Here is a 19,305-nt window from a genome sequence, read left to right as displayed (position 1 = left end):
CTACAAAGCTGGCCAACTTTGAGGACGCCTCTTCCCATGCCCAGTAGCCCCTCACTCCCAGTGCCCCTGGGTCTGGAGAGGGGGTCTCAGCAGTGCCCTCCTTCCCTGGCTCTCTGGCCCCCTCCTGTCAGCATCTCGAAAGCCTTCAATATCCCATACAGTTCATCCACGTCCTGGTTTCTCAATTCCTTGGCCTCCTTATTCCAAAGGTCTCAGCCTTCTCTTCAACTCTGCCATGTACCCAAGGCCAAAGCCTAGAATAGGGCTTTCCACCTGGGGTGCCACGAATGGATTCCAGGTGTTTGGAGATGCCCACAGCCCTAGGGGCAAAGCTCTGGGGCAGCCACTGCTTGGTCAGCTTTGTCACAAGTATGCCAAACAGATGTGGTTATTTTTATCCTTCTTTTTTAGAGATGGGTTCTCATTCTGTCACCCATGCCAGAGTGCAGTGGTGTGAACATAGGTCACTGCAGCCTCAATCTCTTGGGCTCAAGTAATCCTCCCGCCCCAGCCTCCCAATTAGCTGGGACTGTAGGTGTGCACCACCATGCCTGGCTAGGCTAATTCTTAATTTTTTTTTGTAGAGGCAGGGCCTTGCTGTCACCCAGGATAGTCTCAAACTCCTGGCCTCAAGGGATCCTAAACTGTGGTCATTTTCTTTTTCACTTTTATTTTATTTTCACTTTTATTAGGTTCAGGGTACATGTTACATCAGCAAGCTCATGTCACAGGAGTTTGTTGTACAGATTATTTCCTCACCCAGGAATTAAGCCCAGTACCCAATAGTTATCTTTTCTGCTCCTCTCCCTCCTCCTACCCTCCCCCGTCAGATAGACCCCAGTGTCTGTTGTTTCCTTCTTTGTGTTCATAAATTCTCATCATTTAGCTCTCACTTACAAGTGAGAACATGTGGTATTTGGTTTTCTATTCCTGTGTCAGTTTGCTAAGGATAATAGCCTCTAGCTCCATCCATGTTTCCACAAAGACATGATCTCATTCTTTTTGATAGCTGCACAGTATCCATGGTGTTATGTAAGGTACTGTCGTTTTCTAAGTGTTCCCTGAGAAAAGGATGGGAAGCGCTGTCCTAAGGCTTGTTGTTAGTTGTTACTTTGCCACCTCCAAAATCTCGGTTTTAGATCTTCATACCTTCACCTCCATTCTCAAACTGGTAACACTCCTCGCATACCTCCCTCTTAATGGACCCAGCTTTGACCATGAGGGGAAGCAAGACCAGAGGCCCCCAGATGAACAGGTGGAACAGAAGGGCTCCTCCAACCTGGCCTGCTCACCTGATGATTTCACGAAGAGATGTTCCTTGTTTTTCTTCACTTGGGATCTGTTAGAGCAGCTCAGCTCCTGCCCTAACTAATCCAGTCTGCCTTTCACTGCCTGTTCCCTGCTTAGCACCCTTGACCTCTGAGAACCATGAGAGCAGGAAGGAACAAAAAGACTACTAAACTCCCTTTGGATTTTTGGTGAGAGAACTAAGGCTCTGAGAGATCAAGTGATATGCCCAAGGTGACATAGATGCAGATTCGGGACCTGGAGGTCTTTCTGAAGTACTTTCCTGGGCTGATCCCCCTATCAAGGGCTAAAGCCAGCCCTGGCTCCCTGCTGACCTTTCCAGTCAGCTCCCAGGAAGCTGCTGGGGTAGTGTAAGATGACTTACTCCTTTTCACCACTCAGCTTGGCGATGTATTTCACCTGCTCTCGGAGCTTGTTTCCCAGTTTCTCATTGGCGACCCTGTAATAAAATCACAGGAGAAAAGAGTGGCCAGTTGCCAGCCTCCTGTGAGCAAGGGTGCAGCGGGCTGAATGGGACGCTGGGTTCTCAGCAAGACGGCAGCTGCATCCCAGGCCCCCCATGCATCACCCTGTCCCCAGAGTTGGGGCCTTCCTAGCACCTGGGCATTCAGTGGACTCTCTGAACTCAACTCCTATGCAAAATCCCTGTCAGCCCAGGTGAGTTCAAGGGAATGAGTTAGGGCCAGGCAGTGAAGCTGGATCCCGGGACAGGAGGAGGACATCGGAGCCACAGCAAAGCACTCCTTCCTCCTTGCCGCTGCTGTTTCCAGGTCAGCAGGGCTTTCCAGACCTGCCTGAAGGGTTGAGCCCTCCTCTCCATCTTATTCCCGTCCCTTGGGTGTGGACTGAGACTGGATCTGTTTTCCAGGAGTGCAGGTGTGTGTGTGACTAATCTTTAGCACCCGTGTGGCTCCTCGGCTCAGTCCAGGCCTTGGACCCTGCCTTCCTTTTTCCTCCCATACTCACTTCTGCTGTTTCGCCCATTGCTCCAAGCTGGTCATAATCTGATCGTTCTCTCGGTAGAGGCTACAGGTGTCTTTGGGTACAGACCGCTGGGGCAGGCAGCAGGGCTTGGGTAGAAGAAGAAAACGAGACAGTCAGAGGTGGGAGCACAGGCCTGTCATCCCTCCTTCCGAGTCAGGCCTCTTCTGTCTTCCTGGGAAAAGAAAACTCGACTCTGCTGTCCAACCCGAGGCCAGAGTTGTGGAGTTGCCACCAGGCCTCCCCCTCTGGCTGTGTGGGTGGCATCTCACACAGAGGTGACATTTCTGAGAAGGCACCATTTATAGCAGAGACACAGTAGATTCGTACATTTATAATCCTGGTTTCCAGTGTGAAGGCATTAAAGTGACTCCTAAAAAAGAAGTATGCTAAGCCGATTTTCTAACAGATGGAAGAAAAACACCTGGAGGAAGAGGAAGAGGTGCCTTCTTTCTCTCTCTTTCTCTCTTTTTTTTTTTGACAGTCTTGCCCTGTCATTCAGGCTGGAGTGCAGTGGTGTGATCACAGCTCATGGCAGCTTAACTTCCCCCCGGCTCAAGCTATCCTCCCACTCAGCCTGCCGAGTAGCTGGCACCACAGGCATAGGCCACCATGCCCAGCTAACATTTAAACTTATTGTAGAGATGAGGTCTTGCTATGTTGCCCAGGCTGGGCTCAAACTCCTGGACTCAAACAATCCTCCTGCCTTGGCCTCCCAAAACATAGGGATTGCAGGTGTGAACCACTGTGCCTGGCCTAAGATGCCTTCTTTGAAATTCGAGCAAAGGCCCAGTGACCACCTGAGCTGTCCTGTGGCCTCCTGCCATGAACTTCACTGCTCAGGGAGGTGGGCCTGGGACAAGCCCAGAAGGTCACTTAGCCCATTCTACTGTAGGGTCCAGGGCTGCCAAAAGTGTCAGGATGTACCCAGTGGACTAGGTCAGGGGTAGCTGGTGTACCCGACAGTCTCTTCTCTAGAATGGGGCCTTCATTCTGCTCAGTATCTATCAACAAAGCCACAAGAACATAGGTGGGTTGAACCAGCAGCTGTGGCCCTTGCTTTGTGCTAAATGGAGGGGGTGACCTTTCCTTTGCTCCCAGGCTCCCCCACCCCCACCAAGGGCTGTCCGGCATTTGGGTGGCCACAGGATGTGCCTGAAGGCGTGGAGAGGAGGCACGCAGAAGCTGAGGCATGCCCACCTCCTTATCGTCCTCAAGGAGGTTCTCTTTCAGGGCGGCCATCTCCTCCTGGAACTCCCTGAGCTGCTCCTCTTTGGCTGCCAGCATCTTGAGGTCATTCTGGTGTTGCTTCTGCCACTGCAGCACCTGACAGCTCATCTCCTCTAGCTTCTTGTCGAAGGCGTGCACCTACTCAGGAGAGCAAAGTGAGGAGGGGGACTCCAGCTGGCCTCCCTGACCCCAGGACCCACAACAAGGCCGGAGGGTGCTTCCTGGGCCTTGGGAGATGTGTTGGGGGTATTTTCTTCCCAGCAGCCAGCAGAGGGCACCCATGCTCCGATCTTTGCTGCCTCTGCCTGAAGTTCAGGGAGCCAAGAAAGTGGAAGGAACCTATCAGCCCAAGGGAACGGCTTCATGCTAAATAATTCTGTATGCAAGAGGTGACCTTGTGGACCCCTACGAGGAAGGCAGCCCAAGCCCCGGGCAGCTCCTCACCTCCAGCTCACTCTCCTGGTGGAAGCCCCGCAGTTTTTTTAATTCCATATTGAGCTTTTTCATCCTTTCCTCATAAGCAATGATTTCCTCTTCCAGCTGAGCTTTCTTCTCTTGGGTCTGTGTCAAGCTTCGCTGCAGGCTCTTTGTCTCCGAGGTCACATGATTGAGCTTCCGGAAAAGACAAAGAGGACGAATGGCTATCAGAGCCTTTGGCCCTCTCTGCCGAGTTCTGAATGGAGGAGGGTTCCAGTCCCTTCCTGTCCTCTGCCCAGGGTGAAACAGATGGTCACACTGCTTAGTCTCCCAGAGCGGGGTGGGAAATGACAGTGGTTGGTTTTCTGTACCCTGCTTTCTCCTCCCTACCCACTCCCTCCATTTCTTCCCTTTCCAATCCCATGAATTGATGGGCCGGCCATGATCAGCACAGGATGGGGCGTGAATTTCCCTGACAATCCATACTTTGGGAAAACCTTGCCCCCGAGTCACCCATGGGCAGAAAGGCTTGCCAGACTTGGCCTTGATCTTTGGCCTCTTCCTCCGCCCTCCACCCAGCTCCAAGCCTCACAAAGAGGAAGCCGGCCTTCTCTGCACAGACATCCCAGCCCACACAAGGGTTTGAGATGGCCCCAGTGACAGTCAATAGGCAGGAAATTGGCTCCTGTGCCTCTCCCGCTACCTTGACATTTCCTTGCCTGAAAACAGCCCTGGAGACTAAAGGGTGTGGCCTCACCTTCTCGAGGGCTTGGGTCAGGTCGTCCTGGCAGGCGGCTGACTTCCGGGATAATGCATCATAGGCTTCTTTGGTGATGGTGGTCTGGAGATAGTGCTTCTCCTTCTGCAGAGCTTTGTCCAGCTGGGCCTGCAGGCTCATTAAGGACTCCTTCTGAAGGGCTATCTTTAGGGAGGGAGAACAGAACTGTCAAGGTGCCAGCTCAGGGTCATAGAGGCATTCTCTGTGCCTATAGGAAATGAACAAGAGCTAGACTCTCTCCTGTCTGCAACAACCTGCAGAGTCCGTGTTAACACCCACATCTTCACTTCACTGTTGTAAAAGGTAGAGCTGTCTTTCCAGGCTCTTTTGCAACCCCCGGCCACATTTCCCTTTCTAGTTAGCATTTCCCTCAAACACCAGGAGTACCAGCTGTGCTGGGGCATGATATACCAAGTACACAAAAAAGTCCGTTTCACATACTCTGCAGTCTTTGATAAAGACCTGGAATCCGATTTGAGGTTAGTGAACATGATAACAACGTTTCCTTTGTGTTTTATGACTCACTTAGTTCCTGATGTAATTCACTAGACTTGATGTACCATGAAAGCAGGACTGTGCCTGTGTTTTGTTTCCTGCTGTCTCCCCATTGCTGTAACTCAGGGCATGGCACATGACAGAGGTTCAGGAAATGCTCAGAAATGGTCATTGTTCTGTCACGTGAAATATTGCATTTTTGCAGTTAGGGATCAATTGATCAACATGTTAGGGAACATGTAGTTCTGGTAGAAGTGTGTTTAAAAACTGAAGTCTGTTTTCAACTTCGTAATGAGTATTCATGGTATAGTTAAAAGGAAGTTGAAGTCTGGAGTCAGAAAAATCTGGGTTGAGGTCCAGGTTCTATCATTTACTTATTTCTCCAGCATCAGTTTCTGCTTCCACTAATTGAAATCATTTTGTTTCATGGAGTTTTTATGATGATCAAATGAGGTGATACATGTACAAAGGGCTTTCTTTTACTATACGACTATGAGTTATTGTCATAGACACATAGAGAAACTAGCCACCTTATATACTTTAAATACAGGACAGATATCTGCTTCTGAGTCTGGAAGCTGGAGGGAGACCGCAGAAATTCATATGCCTGACTTGTATTCTTTGGTATTCTAGCACACCTGCATCTGAAAGTGGCCATGAACACAGAAACACATTCTTTTGGGTTTTCTTGTTTTATCTCCAGTAACTGTTCACTGTTTCAAGTTTATTACTTTTTCAGATAGAATTTTGAGTACCTTTGGCCCTGGGAATTAGTGAGATGAAAAGTGGTAGATTGGACTTCTGACGCTGTATTTTACATGCCCTGGTGGTGAAACTATTCCTAAAGATGAAATAATTTGGTCTTCTGAAAACAGAAGTGCATCTTTTCTGGGGGCTTCTGAAAAACATGGAGTCAGCAGGGTCTGCCCAGTAAACCAGAGGAATCACTGGAGAAACTATAATTCATTGTCAGTGCTTGATAAGTGATGGCTGAATGAGAAATGTCAGTATAGAGGTAAGACACTAAAACTGAGGATGGTGAAAAAAAATGACAGTGAAGCTAGAAGCTAAAATGGAAGCTTTAAAAAGTTTTGCTAACATGAGTGGTTTAGCTTGGAGAAAGATTCTAAAAATCTACATATAGAAATATGTGAATTATAGAATCAAGAAGTTCTAGTAAAAGTTCTAATAAAAGACCTACTCTCTCTGCTGTCAATGGTATTAGGTCTAGATGGTTTTATAGGTGAATTTCATGAAGTCTTCACTGATTCCTCACTTTCTCTCATATCCATTCCATCAGCTAGACTGGTGAATTCTAGCTAGACCTCCAAAACACATCCTGAATTTGCTCCCTTCCTTCTTCACTGGACAGAAATTCTAGCCTGGACAGAAATAGCTTCCTAAATGGTCTTTTCACTTCCATACCTACCACTCCCTCCAATCCATTTCCACATAGTAGTCAAAGTTATATTTTGCAAACTTAGATCAAATCACCTCCCCTGTCCCTTTGAGGAAATCCATCAATGGCTTTCTGTTGCTTTTAGAATAAAACCCCAAATTTCTTAACAGAGGCCATAATGTCTGTTCCTGCTTCCTTTCTAATCTCATTATATACCAACGTCTCCCTTGATCAATGCATTCCAATCATACTGATCTTATTTCACTTCGTAGAATGTGCCAAATGTTATATTAAAAGAATGAGACATGATGCACAATCAAGACTCATACTAGGAATGCAAGGGTAGGCCAAAATCGGGATCAATTACTTAATTTTATTCACCACATTATTTATTTAACTCATTTCCCATTTGCCCCAAGAATACTGCACTAGCAGTGAGCTGCAATTTCTTTCTTTCTTTTTTTTTTTTTTTGAGACGGAGTCTCGCGCTGTGTCACCCAGGCTGGAGTGCAGTGGCGCGATCTCGGCTCACTGCAAGCTCCGCCTCCCAGGTTCACGCCATTCTCCTGCCTCAGTCTCTGAGTAGCTGGGACTACAGGCGCCCGCCACCATGCCCGGCTAGTTTTTTTTGTATTTTTAGTAGAGACGGGGTTTCACCATGTTAGCCAGGATGGTCTCGATCTCCTGACCTCGTGATCCACTCGCCTCGGCCTCCCAAAGTGCTGGGATTACAGGCTTGAGCCACCGTGCCCGGCCAATTTTTTTCTTTCTAAATGGGAAGTGGGTTAAGAAGGTTGATATAATCATCTCAATAATTTTTTTTAAAAAAGCATTTGATAAAATTCAGCATCCATATTAATAAAACTCTTAGTAATGTGAAACTGAAAAAAAAACTGCTAAAGGCAGCAACAAGAAGGCTACAGGGTGCATCATACTAAAACAGAGGCATTCCTTTAAGATCCAGAAAAAAATGTCTGCCAACACTGCTGCTGTTGAACATTAAACTGTAGGTACTGTCCAATGCAATAAGGCAAGAAAAATTAAGTAAATATAAATATTGCAAAGAGATATTAGAAAACTGTTGTTGCTTGCAAATAATATAATCATCTACTTAAATCCATGAGAAGTAACTAAAAAACAATTACAACTTATAAGTGAGTTCAATAAAATGTCCAAATACAGACTGAATATGTAAAAAATAAATGAGCTTTCCTATTATTGACAGTAATTAATTTATAAAATACTGTAGAAATATTCTAGAATCAAAGAGATGAAAAAGATATCAAGGTATATTGCCTTGGCTTCAAATGGAAAATTTTCAAATTAAAATATGGAATATTAATGAAAGGAAGTGCATTCTAGAAAAATAATCAAAGCTTCTTTCTGATGGCCATTTCAATTAATTAAGTTTTCCTATGTGAGGGATGTTTTTAAAAGTTGAAGATGCTTATACACACACACACACACACACAAATCCCTTAACTTCCTGATTCTCATTAAAGGTAATCTGAAATTATTGTTTTTACTTTCACATTTACTTGGTTATCTTTCTTTTGGCAAATATGACACTAGGTTCATACTAAACACGTAGGAATCTGAGTATCCCATATATTCATGGAGGTTCCTTAGGGATCTCAGTGACTCAGACTTCAACTCTGGATCACACTCAAGGAGAGATTATTATCTCTGGAGGACAACTCTGAGAACAGTCAGTGCCTTAGGCCTGTGCTGTATAATATAGTAGCCACTAGCCACATGAGGCTATTTACATTTAAATAAGCTTAACATTAATTACAATTACAAATTCAGTTCCTCAGTTATACTGGGGTTCTTTGATTCTAGAATATTTCCACAGTATTTTATAAATTAATTACTGTCAATAATAGGAAAGGGCTGCTTGGCCTTTCATTTGTAGCCCAAGAGACCATCTACCAAGGTGTTATATTTTTCTCTTGCCCAGAAAGGTGGAAAGGATTTAGCTGGAGAAAGGATGGCTGCTTATCATGAGGGAGAAAGGGAAGAGGTGTTAGAACTGGATAATTCAGGTTCAAATAGTGGTTCATCCCATCACTTGCTGGTCACTGACTTTGGCCCTCCATCTTTCTTTCCTCTATCATGTCTCTCTTGTTGGCAGTAGAGCAGATGGAAGCCATGTAAAGAGCTTAAGTGGATGATAAATAAATCATGACTGAATTCAAGCACAGTGCTTAGCGTATGTCAGATGCTATTTACTCCTTTCTGTCATTTTTACTTGTGTGATGAAAAATAACTGTCCCCCCTTTCATCTCCTTTTTGTGCTTCGTGACAAGTTTTGGAAGTGTTCCCTAGCAAATTGCCCCCCAAAATGGATTCATTCAACTCTGGTCTAAAACAGAACATTGGAAGACTTGATGCCAAAGCCCAAATAGCTTGGGGGCTCCACCAGATATGAGATGAGATCTTCCACATATGGAAGAAACATTTCTCTGGCTCAGCAACCAGGTGCCAACCAGGAGGGAAGTGGAGCTGCAGGTGGCCCAGGATCCACAGTTGGCTGAGCAGTTAGCTGCATTTCTGTGTGGAGGAGAGGTGGGTACAGATTTCAGGTCAAGGGTCACAGGGTTCAAGTTCCTCACTCCCTTGGGGTTCCTGTCTACTCACCTCTTTATTCAAGTCTTGGATGACCTGTTGGCTGGTGTTGTATTTGTTGACAGAGGATTCCAGTTGTGTAGAACAACACTGTAACTCTGCTCGGAGATTCTCATTTTCTTCCTCCAACTTTCTGGAATTCTCTTTCAACTGTTCGCTCATTAAAGAATAAAGCACAGCAAAGAGGTGTTAATGTCAGGTAACTATAAAAGCCCCACTCCATCCTCCCTCTCCCCCAGCTCTATCTCCACCCTGCGGGAGCTCAGGCCTTCTCACTCCCCTCCTCGCTGGCCTTTCCCACTGTCCTTCCTGTCTTTCCTAAGGTCTGAGCATCCATTGCCTCTGCATCCCCCAAGGTCCGGCTGGGGTCATGTCCCACTCTGGATTCCTGACCCAGCTCTCCTGGGATTCTCCCACTCACCGTCTTGTCTTTCTTTTTAAATTCCTGCCGCAGAGCTTCAAGTTCTTCCTCCATCAGCTTCTCACGGTCTTTGCTCTTCTTCAACTGCTCCCGTTTGTCCTCCAGTAGCTTTGTGGCCTCCTGAAGATCATCTCCTAACTTGCATTTGGTGGATTCTTGCTCCCTGTGCTGAAAAAATAAAGACTGAGCTGAAAGACTGTCTTAGACTATATTATATTTTGGGGAAAAATACAGACAATTGCACACAGGGCATGGCTGGAATGAATAAGAAGACAATTCCTTAGTTATATAGCATACGTAAAATAAAAGGTTTCCTCTAATGTCTGCAACATTTTTTCTTTGTTCAGTCAGATAGCAATTTATTTTATTTATTGATCCAATTCCTAAGCACCGGCTTTCTCTCCTACTTTCTCATCAATTCTTCCCAAAGATTTGGAAGATTCCAAATCTTTATCAAAAACCTTTTTGAATGAAGTTTAAAAATCTTAGAAGAGCATAAAAAGAGTAATTCAGAGATCAAAGACTTTAAATTGACTGACAATTATCTCCTGCTGCTGGGTACTATTTAAAAAATAAATAAATTGACTGATAAGAATAGCTTTTGAATCCTAGAAAAAACAACATTGTTGTTTGATTAATTTTAAGGTTAACCATTGAAAATGCTTCTCACTGGTAATGGGAGCTGGTGCTGAGAGGCTGGCTTAGCATACTAACACAATTCTGGTCAATTAATTTGCATGGATTGGTAGTGACATCTTCCCAAATAATGTCTGATATATTTAATCTTTTTCCTTTTTTTTGAGACAGGGTCTCACTCTGTCACCTAGGCTGTAATGCAGTGGTGAGATCATAGCTCATTGAAGCCTCAATCTACCAGGCTTAAGGGATCCTCTCACCTTATCCTCCCAAGTAGCTGGGACTACAGGCATGTGCCATTATGCCCTGATAATGTTTGTATTTTTTTTTTGTAAGGTGGGGTCTTGCTATGTTGCCCAGGCTGGTCTGGAACACCTGGGCTCAAGTGATCTGCCTGCCTTGGCCTCCCAAAGAGCTGGGATTACAGGTGTGAGCCACTGCTCCTGGCCTGTGTTTTATCTTAAGCAGAGCAAGCACTTGAATGGGCTGTCTGCCTGCCCGTCCCACCTGGTGCTGAATGAGCTTGATACGATCGCGCATGTCATTCATTTTCATATCCTGCTCAGCCACTGTCTTCTGAAGCTGCCTCTTTTCCTTGTCTGAATTTTCAAGCTTCCTCAGGGCTTCAGAGAGTTCTGATGACAGCTCCTCCACCCGTTTTCTAAAGCAAAATAACAGCCACAGGAGGACAGACTTCAGTGCCCATGTGGGCAGATTGCAGAGCTGACCCCATGGGAAGTCCTTGCTTTCCCATGCCTGGGCAGCTGCCCACAGAGGGCCCGGCTGGCTCAAGAGGGACAGAACCTCTCTCTGGAGGTGAGCCTGGGCACCTGTTGCAGGTTTGTTCCTTCTCAGCCATCGAAGACTCCTTCTGCAGCTTCTGAAGTTCTCGCTGTAGTTCCTGGATGGTGTCTGCCTTCTGCTTGTCCAGGAGGAGGCCGTTCTGCAGTTTCCTCTGGGTGTCCTCCAGGTGACAGCCTGCCAGCACAGCCTCTTCTTTGCTCTGGGCTGCTTGCTGAGCTGCGGAAGTGGGGAGATGGCCATGTGAGAAGGGAGGGTGTATGAAGATCACACTCTTATCAGCCTGGCTGAAGAGTTTCTCCTTTCATTTTGTGCTCTACTTCAATTCCCAGTCTGTCCTCATTTCTCTCCATTTCACGATCAGTCCTAAAGAGCCCTATTCAATTATCTGTCTTTGTCTACCCCTCAGCTGTGGACACCTTCTGGACTAAAATTGAACACACTGGTAGAAATTTCTCAGTAACTCATGTGCAACTCATTCTGTCACTGGGGACAAATCCTGACCCTCCTGGAGTTTAGAGGCTCCTGAGGGAGGGTTACCGGCCCACCGTCCTGGAGAACATTGTCATGTTAAACTCACACTGACCGGGTTCAGGAAGAGAGATCCACATGGGCCAGAGCGCTTGGAGATGGATGAGTGGAGAAACAGAAGCTGAGATGTAGCAAAAGAAGTGGGAGGAAGGGAATTCCAGGGGCGGGGATTGTTAGAGCAGATGCCTGGTGAGGAGAATGGGGAAGGTGTGTGGGAGGAGGGTAGAAGACATCAGTTTGACTGGAAAGGGAAGTGGGGAGGAATGGTGGGTGATAGAGTTGAATAAGTAGATGGATGAGCGGGGGCTTTGGAGGACTTTGGAAGCCTAAGAGAAATGCTTAGATGTGATTTAGCAGGTTCTTGAGCAGGAATCTGACAGAAAAGAAAAACTGCTTCAGGAAAATTGGAACACATTAGAATAGAGAAAAACTTCCAGCAATATTCTTCTAGCCCATGCCTTTGCTTCCACCGGGTATGAGGGGAAGGCAGTTACAAAGTTAGAGCTGGGGCTTGAAGTTTTGGAGTTACCTGTATTGAGAAAGGGAGCTACACAGAGGAGGGAGCTCACTGAAGAATGAGTAAGAAGGGGAGAGTCTCTAGATGACTACAGTCAAAGCCGGAGAGAAAAGAGAACGATGGGGAGGTTTGTAGTAGAAGGATGGACCTGTGATATCTCCAAAGCTGAGAAACAAGATTTGAGGCATAAGTAGCCAATAGCATCAAGGAACACAGCATTAAAGGAGGGTAAAGAAGGAAGCCAAGCTTGGATCTTATCTTATAAATTGATAAGTAATTCATGTAATATAAATTTAGCATCCCCCCTCCACTTTTTATGAGACAGAGTCTCACTCCATTGCCCAGTCTGGAGTGCACTGGCATAATCTCAGCTCACTGCAACCTTGACCTCTCAGGCTCAAGTGATCCTCCCACCTCAGCCTCCCAAGTAGCTGGAACTACAGGTGCCCACTACCATGCCTGGCTAATTTCTGTGTTTTGTAGAGACAAAGTTTTGCCACATTGCCCAGACTGATCTTGAACTCCTGGGCTCAAGTGATCTGCACACTTAGGCCTCCAAAATTGCTGGGATTCTAGGCATGAGCCACCGTGCCTGGCAAATTTACCCTTTAAAAGTATATAATTCAGTGGTTTTCTTGGATACTCACAAAGTCATGCAACCATCATCAATATCTGATTCCAGAACATTTTCATCACCCCCAGAGAAACCCTGTACCTAAGGCAAGAAGTTATTGGTGACCTCTGAGAAAGCAGGCTCTGTGGAGGGACAAGGACATCATCCACAGTACAAGCTGCACAGAACAGAATGTATTTGGGGGCAAAAAGGAGAAAGGTAATAAAAAGCCAGGGAAGGGAGAAGCAAATTGTGTGATGAGGGCCTGGAGAAGATGGAGAGGAATGTGGTGCAAAGGACAGAGCCCCGCGTCCCTGTGGCCAGGAAGGCCCAGGGTCTTCAGGCAAGACTGCTGGGAGAATGGTGGGTGGGTGACTCCAGAGGGCAGGTGAGCTTGGGAGTGGGTGAAGGAATACAAGAGGGTGGTGGCCACTGCTGTGAGATGTAGGATGAGGCCCTGAGAAGGTCTGCAGTGAGACACTGCAGGGGGCGAGGGAAGTGGCCTCTGGGAGAGAGAAGGTGGCTGCTCTAGGGCTGCTCTAGCCCCACAGAAAAGTGTGGTGGGGACAGCACCTGCGGGGGCCTCACCAGCCAGCCTCTGCTGCTGCTTGGCTTCTTCAAGACTGTTCTTCAGCTTCTGGACCTCAGCCTGTAGGGCCTCGCATTCCACCTCCTTGGACTTGTCCTGCTTAGCCTCCTTGACCGTCATTTCGAGTTCTGTGGCCATGCACTGCTGCTTCTCCAGCTCCTTCTCCTTTTTCAGGAAGCTGTTCTGAGCCTGTGTCAGTTTCTTCTGCAGCTCATGCAGCATCTCATCTTTCTCTTGGAGGAACTGAAGAAAGCAAAATGCAAATGCTGGGAAAGCTCTGAGCGGCGGTGGATGAAGGCACTGAGAGGTTGTCTCAAGCCCTCATCCAAGTCACTGGCATCCCCTGTCTGGACACTGGGCGAACCTCCCTGCCTCCACTCCTGTTCCCCTCAGGCTGTTCTCCACACCGTCGAGAGAGGGAGTCTTTATTCTTATTCTTATTGTTTTTGAGACATAGTCTCTCTCTGTCACCCAGGCTGGACTGCAATGGCATGATCTTGGCTCACTGCAGCCTCCCGTGTTCAAGCCATTTTTCTGCCTCAGCGTCCCAAGTAGTTGGGATTAGAGGCATGCGCCACCACGCCTGGCTAATATTTGTGTTTTTAGTAGAGATGGGGTTTCACCATGTTGGCCAGGCTGGTCTCAAACTCCTGACTTCAAGTGATCCACCTGCCTCAGCCTCCCGAAGTGTTGGGATTACAGGTCTGAGCCACCATGCCTGGCCTTTTATTATCTTAGTTTAGTTTTAGTTTTTGAGGCAGTCTCATTCTGTTGCTCAGGCTGGAGTGCAGTGGCACGACCATAGCTCAATGCAGCTATAACCTCCTAGGCTCAAGCGATCCTCCCATCTCAGCCTCCCTTTACAGCAGGTAGCTAGTCAGGTGTGAGCAGGGCAGGAGAGGGCTCCCCTGCCACATACACCAGGGTTGTTGGGCGACCATCAGGTGATAGTCAGGAGGTTGTTAATTGTCACTCTAAAGTAATAATTGGTCACAGCTGGTGCCAGGGAAAGGCAGGCTCCTAATAGATAGAAAACACCTGAAACTGGTGAGCAGCAGATTCCTGGGTAAGGTCTCAGGAGTTAGGAGAATGGTGAGAAGTAATGCAGGACCCCAGGAGTATATGCAGGCCGAGGCAGGTGGATCACTTGAAGTCAGGAGTTAGAGACCAGCCTGGCCAACACGGTGAAACCCCATCTCATACTAAAAATACAAATATCAGCCAGGCATGGTGGTGGGTACTTGTAATCCCAACTACTTGGGAGGCTGAGGCAGGAGAATCGCTTGAACCTGGGAGGTTGCAGTAAGAAAACCCCAAGTCAAGAGGTCAAACGGCATTCGGTCTCTCAAGTCACCTGCTTGGCCCTCTTCCAAGTGTATTTCCTTTCCTTTCATTAATGCTCTAAGGCTTTTAAAAAAGTTCACTCCTGCCTGCTCTAAAACTTGCCTCAGTCTCTCCTTCTGCCTTCTGTCCCTCAGTCAAATTCTTTCTTCTAAGGAGGCAAGATCTGAGGTTGCTATAGACCCATATGGATAACTACCACCGCTAACATCCTGAGTAGCTGGGACTACAGGGGTGGCCATCACACTTAGCTAGTTTAAACATTCTTTTTGCAGAGATGGGATCTCACCATGTTGCCCAGGCTGGTTTCAGACTCCTGGGCTCAAGTGATCCTCCTGCCTTGGCCTCCCAAAGTTCTGAGATCACAGGCATGAGCCACTGCGCCCAGCTAGAGGCGGGGATCTTAAAAGTGCAAGTCAGATCTTTTGCCTCAGCTCAAAACCCTCCACCAGCTTCCATCTTTTAGAAAAAGGAGGGAGTCCTTACAATCACCCTATGGTCTGGTCCGAGGCTACCTGTCTGACCTCACCTCTTGCCACCCCCACCCCTCTCTGCTTCCGCTGAGCTCCTGGAACACTCCAAGCAGACCCCACCTCAGGGCCTTTGCACTTGCTATTCCCTCTGCCTGGAATATTCTTCCGCCAGACCTCTGCCTGGGTGGCTCCCTCACTTCGTTCAAATCTCTGCCCCAATGTCACCTTATCAGAGAGGACTTCCCTGATCACTCTGTGTAAAACTGCCACCAAGCTGTCGGAGGGATTTATCAGTGTCTGACGTGGGTATATCAGTATTATATATTAATTTTGTTTACTGGCTGTCTCCCCACACAGGAGTGCAAGCTCCATGAGAGGCGGCATGTTGCAGGTTTTATTATATTCTTAGTGTCTAGGACAGTGCTTGGCATATCTCAGGGCTCAAAAATATTTGTGGAGTGAATATACAAATGACTCAAAGCTGTTTACCCAGACTCTGTGCCTTGTCATCATCTCTCCAAATGCCTCTGTTTTGATGAGCATATCTCCTCTGTGCCTTGAAACAGGAGGTTTTCCTGACCAGCCAGTCTATCAACTGGATGATGATGATGGTGATTATTATTATTTGAGACAGAGTTCACTCTTGTTGCCCAGGCTGGAGTGCAGTGGTGCAATCTTGGCTCCCTGTAGCCTCCCCTCCCGGCTTCAAGTCATTCTCCTGCCTCAGCCTCCCAAGTAACTGGGATTACAGCTGTGCACCACCATGTCCAACTAATTTTGTGGTTTTTTTGTTTGTTTGTTTGTTTGTTTTAGTAGAGACGGGCTTTCACCATGTTGGTCAGGCTGGTCTTGAACTCCTGACCTCAAGTGATCCACCCGCCTCGGCCTCCCAAAGTGCTGGGATTCCAAGTGTGGGTCACTGCACCCAGCCCTCAGCTGGATTATTTTTAATAGCTCTGACGGAAGTTCAGAGTCGGAATAGTACTGCTTACAAAAGCTTGCATTGGTTTCACAACCTTTCTGTTCTTGGTTCCATTTCTAGGTTTTTCTAAGAACTTGATTTATGTTGGCAGTAACAGTTCTTTTAGGGCACAGCTCCATTAATATTTTCAAACTGCCTATTTACATATTCATAAACTATTTGTAATTTGTAATTTGTTTGTTTGTTTTGAGATAGGGTCTCATTCTAGGTCCAGGCTGGAGTGCATGATCACGACTCAGTGCAGCCTCCACCTCCTGGGCTCAAGGGGCTCACATGATCCTGTGACTTGAGCCTCCCAAGTAACTGGGACTACAGGTGCACACCACCGTGCCCAGATAATTTTTGCATTTTTTTGTAGAGACAGGGTTTCATCATGTTACTCAGGCTGGTCTCAAACTGGGCTCAAGGGATCTCCCCACCTCGGCCTCTTAAAGTGCTGGGATTACAGGCATGAGCTACCATGCCCAGCCAGATATTTGTAATTTTAAAAGTGAAATTCACTTGAAATTCTTAGTAAGGCTACCTATTATTTTATATCATTTCCTTCCACTATCAAGCATAAAAAGAGTATAAGGGAATGATGCAAGTAAGTGTGTCCCAAATGCTCTTGCTACCTTGCGGGGCTTGGGAAAAGTCAGTGCCTCTGTTTTGGTCCCTGCATGATCAGATTCATTTATTATGTATGATGAGAAATACCAAAGAAGTGCTTAGAATTGCACCTGGGCCTGAATAGCCACCATCTCACTGTGCTTATGTTGAGGCTCCCAAAGCAATCACGGTGGGTGAAGGCAGAACCGGTTCCTGCCAGGGCATGGCCTCACACCTGCCCCATTGGGAATCCAACCAGTGTTCCTCATTTTACCTTGTCTTTCTTCAAAGCAAGCTTTTGGGTCTCGGTGAACTCCAGCTGCAGCTCCTGCAGCCGGCACTGCAGGATGGCGATGTCCTTATCCTTCCTCTCAATGTGGGCAGATGTCTCCTCCCGCAGTCGGTGCAGGTCCAGCTCCAGCTTCATCATGTCTACCATGGGGCGGGACAGAGTCAATGCTCAGGGGAGAGCTAGGCTTCCATCTGGCTCCCCTGCCACAGCCTGCCACCCTGGTTTACCCTTCATGATGTTTTTCTTCTGTTCCGACACGACCTCTAGTTCCATGCGCAGATCCTTCACCAGGTTCTGGTACTCCTCCACATGCAGGCACTGGCTGTCTTTCTGCTCCTGCAAGTGCTTCAGTATCTGGCAGACGGAAGAACAGGGCAGGATGAGGAGATGAGAGAGAATGGAGAATGCTTTCTAAAATGCCCAGCGGCCACACACAACAGTCGGTAGGGACAGAGTAGTAGAATAACGGTTGCTGGGGGCCAGGGGATGGGTACGTGGAGTGACTGCTGGTATAGGGTTTCTTCTGGGGTGACACAAATGTTCTGGAATTAGGTAGTGGTGATGATTGCCCAATGTTGTGAATATACTAAAAACCAATGGTGAATTTGTCCACTGTATCTCAATTATATATTTTTTAAAAACAGAATAAAACAAAAGAATACTGCAGACTTCTCAGGCTCACATGGAATACACATAAAACCAGCCATCCCTGTATTCCTTCCTCCCTGAGACAGACAGTTGTTTATGGAGAATCTACTGTGTGCCCGGCACTGTCCTGGGTGCTGGGCATGACTCTGTTAATGTTTTCAAAGCAAATAATGTGGAGCAAAAGACACAGACAAATCCTTGTCCCCGCAGAGCTGCCCTAGTGGGTGAGATGAAGAGCATAATAAGTAGTGACTTACAGAAAATGCTAACAGTTGGTAAGTGCTGTGGGGGAAACAGAAGAGTGAAGGGGAATGGAAGGGCATGGGTGGGTGAGGCGCATGTTGTAATTTTAAGTAGGACAATAGGCTGGCCTCCCTGCAAAGATGGCCTCTCAGCTGAGACTTGCTGGAGGTGAGCTTTCAGGCAGGGAGACTAGCCAGAGACAAGGCCTGTGGAGGGAACATGTAGGAGGCAAGCGCGGCTGGCACGGAGCAGGCGATGGGGAGAGCTGGAGGAGGGGTGAGGAGCTGGTGGTCACATCACGTGGGGCTTGGGGCCCTTCTGCAAGGCCTTTGGCTTCTACCCTGAAGGAGAGGGGACTGTCTTCCTTACCAAAAGAAGGCAGGAGCATGTGGCTGGGGAGGAGCAATTCGTTGCCTGGGCATCAGGGATATTGGGGAGAGGACCCAGGAGTGGGCACTGCAGGGACTTAAAGCCCCACACTGTGCCACACTGGCCAATGGGAGGAGAGGCCTGCTGGAAAAAGCTGGCGTGGGTCTCTCGTTGCTAAGCATGAAGGCTTTGGAAAGGAAACACAGCACGATGGGGGAAGGTGTACTCTGCTTCTTGGGGAAGTTTGTATCATTAAAAAAATGGAGTCTTATGAGATTTTTGCTCTAGGTCAGGATGTGAATAACATGTAACTGATCTTTAAAATAAATATTGACAGATGTCCAAGGAAGAATTACAAAGTTCAATATTGATCCCTTGTTCAACCAAGTTTCTGGGATTGGAAAGTCCTGGAAAGAGGAGAGTCTCCTCCTCCCCCACTAGAGAACCCCTTGGGGAGCTGACGTGTTGTTTATTCCCTCTGCCACCCCACTTCACCCCTATTTCGGCATCAGTCTTGGGGCATGAAGGCATGCCAGCACCTGCCCAGCGTGGCCTCCTGTGGCTGGCTTTGCCAGGTACCAAGTTCAGTCACAGCTGACTTAACAGGACCTCACCTAAGAGGACACCTGGCCATGTTTTAACTCCTGGTTCATCTTTTTTTTTTTGAGATGGAGTCTCATTCTGTGGCCCAGACTGGAGTGCAGTGGTGTGATCTCAGATCACTGCAACCTCGACCTCCTGGGTTCAAGTGATTCTCCTGCCTTAGCCTCCCTAGTAGCTGGGACTACAGGCATGTGCCACCGCACCTGGCTAATTTTTGTATTTTTAGTAGAGATGGGGTTTCACGAAGTTGGACAGGTGGGTCTCAAACTCCTGACCTCAAGTGATTTGCTCGCCTTGGCGTCCCAAAGTTCTGGGGTTACTGGCATGAGCCACCACACCTGGCCAATCAATTCTTGCTATTTGTTTACATGGTTTAACTGCTTATTTATTATTAGAATCAACTTTCGATACTGCTTTGAATT

At 47.3% G+C, this 19,305-nt stretch overlaps 1 protein-coding gene across 4 annotated transcripts in view; it reads right to left on the bottom strand.

The window, feature by feature from the left end:
- PMFBP1 (polyamine modulated factor 1 binding protein 1) overlaps positions 1 to 19,305 on the bottom strand; it is a 55,166-nt gene that overhangs the window by 2,175 nt on the left and 33,686 nt on the right. For all 4 annotated transcript variants that reach the window (XM_050772674.1, XM_050772676.1, XM_050772675.1 and 1 more), the window contains exons 8-19: positions 17,248 to 17,374; positions 17,003 to 17,160; positions 13,344 to 13,587; positions 11,124 to 11,313; positions 10,801 to 10,954; positions 9,658 to 9,825; positions 9,249 to 9,386; positions 4,694 to 4,858; positions 3,964 to 4,131; positions 3,490 to 3,657; positions 2,275 to 2,378; positions 1,673 to 1,747 (exon numbers count right to left, since the gene is read on the bottom strand). In XM_050772674.1, the coding sequence (XP_050628631.1) occupies positions 1,673 to 1,747; positions 2,275 to 2,378; positions 3,490 to 3,657; positions 3,964 to 4,131; positions 4,694 to 4,858; positions 9,249 to 9,386; positions 9,658 to 9,825; positions 10,801 to 10,954; positions 11,124 to 11,313; positions 13,344 to 13,587; positions 17,003 to 17,160; positions 17,248 to 17,374 (1,859 nt within the window). The remainder of the gene's footprint in view (positions 1 to 1,672; positions 1,748 to 2,274; positions 2,379 to 3,489; positions 3,658 to 3,963; positions 4,132 to 4,693; positions 4,859 to 9,248; positions 9,387 to 9,657; positions 9,826 to 10,800; positions 10,955 to 11,123; positions 11,314 to 13,343; positions 13,588 to 17,002; positions 17,161 to 17,247; positions 17,375 to 19,305) is intronic.

Source organism: Macaca thibetana, chromosome 20 (assembly GCF_024542745.1).
Source record: "Macaca thibetana thibetana isolate TM-01 chromosome 20, ASM2454274v1, whole genome shotgun sequence".
NCBI classification, from domain to species: domain Eukaryota; kingdom Metazoa; phylum Chordata; class Mammalia; order Primates; family Cercopithecidae; genus Macaca; species Macaca thibetana.
Note: the sequence above shows the minus strand (reverse complement) of the source record. Positions and strands in the feature narration are given on the sequence as shown.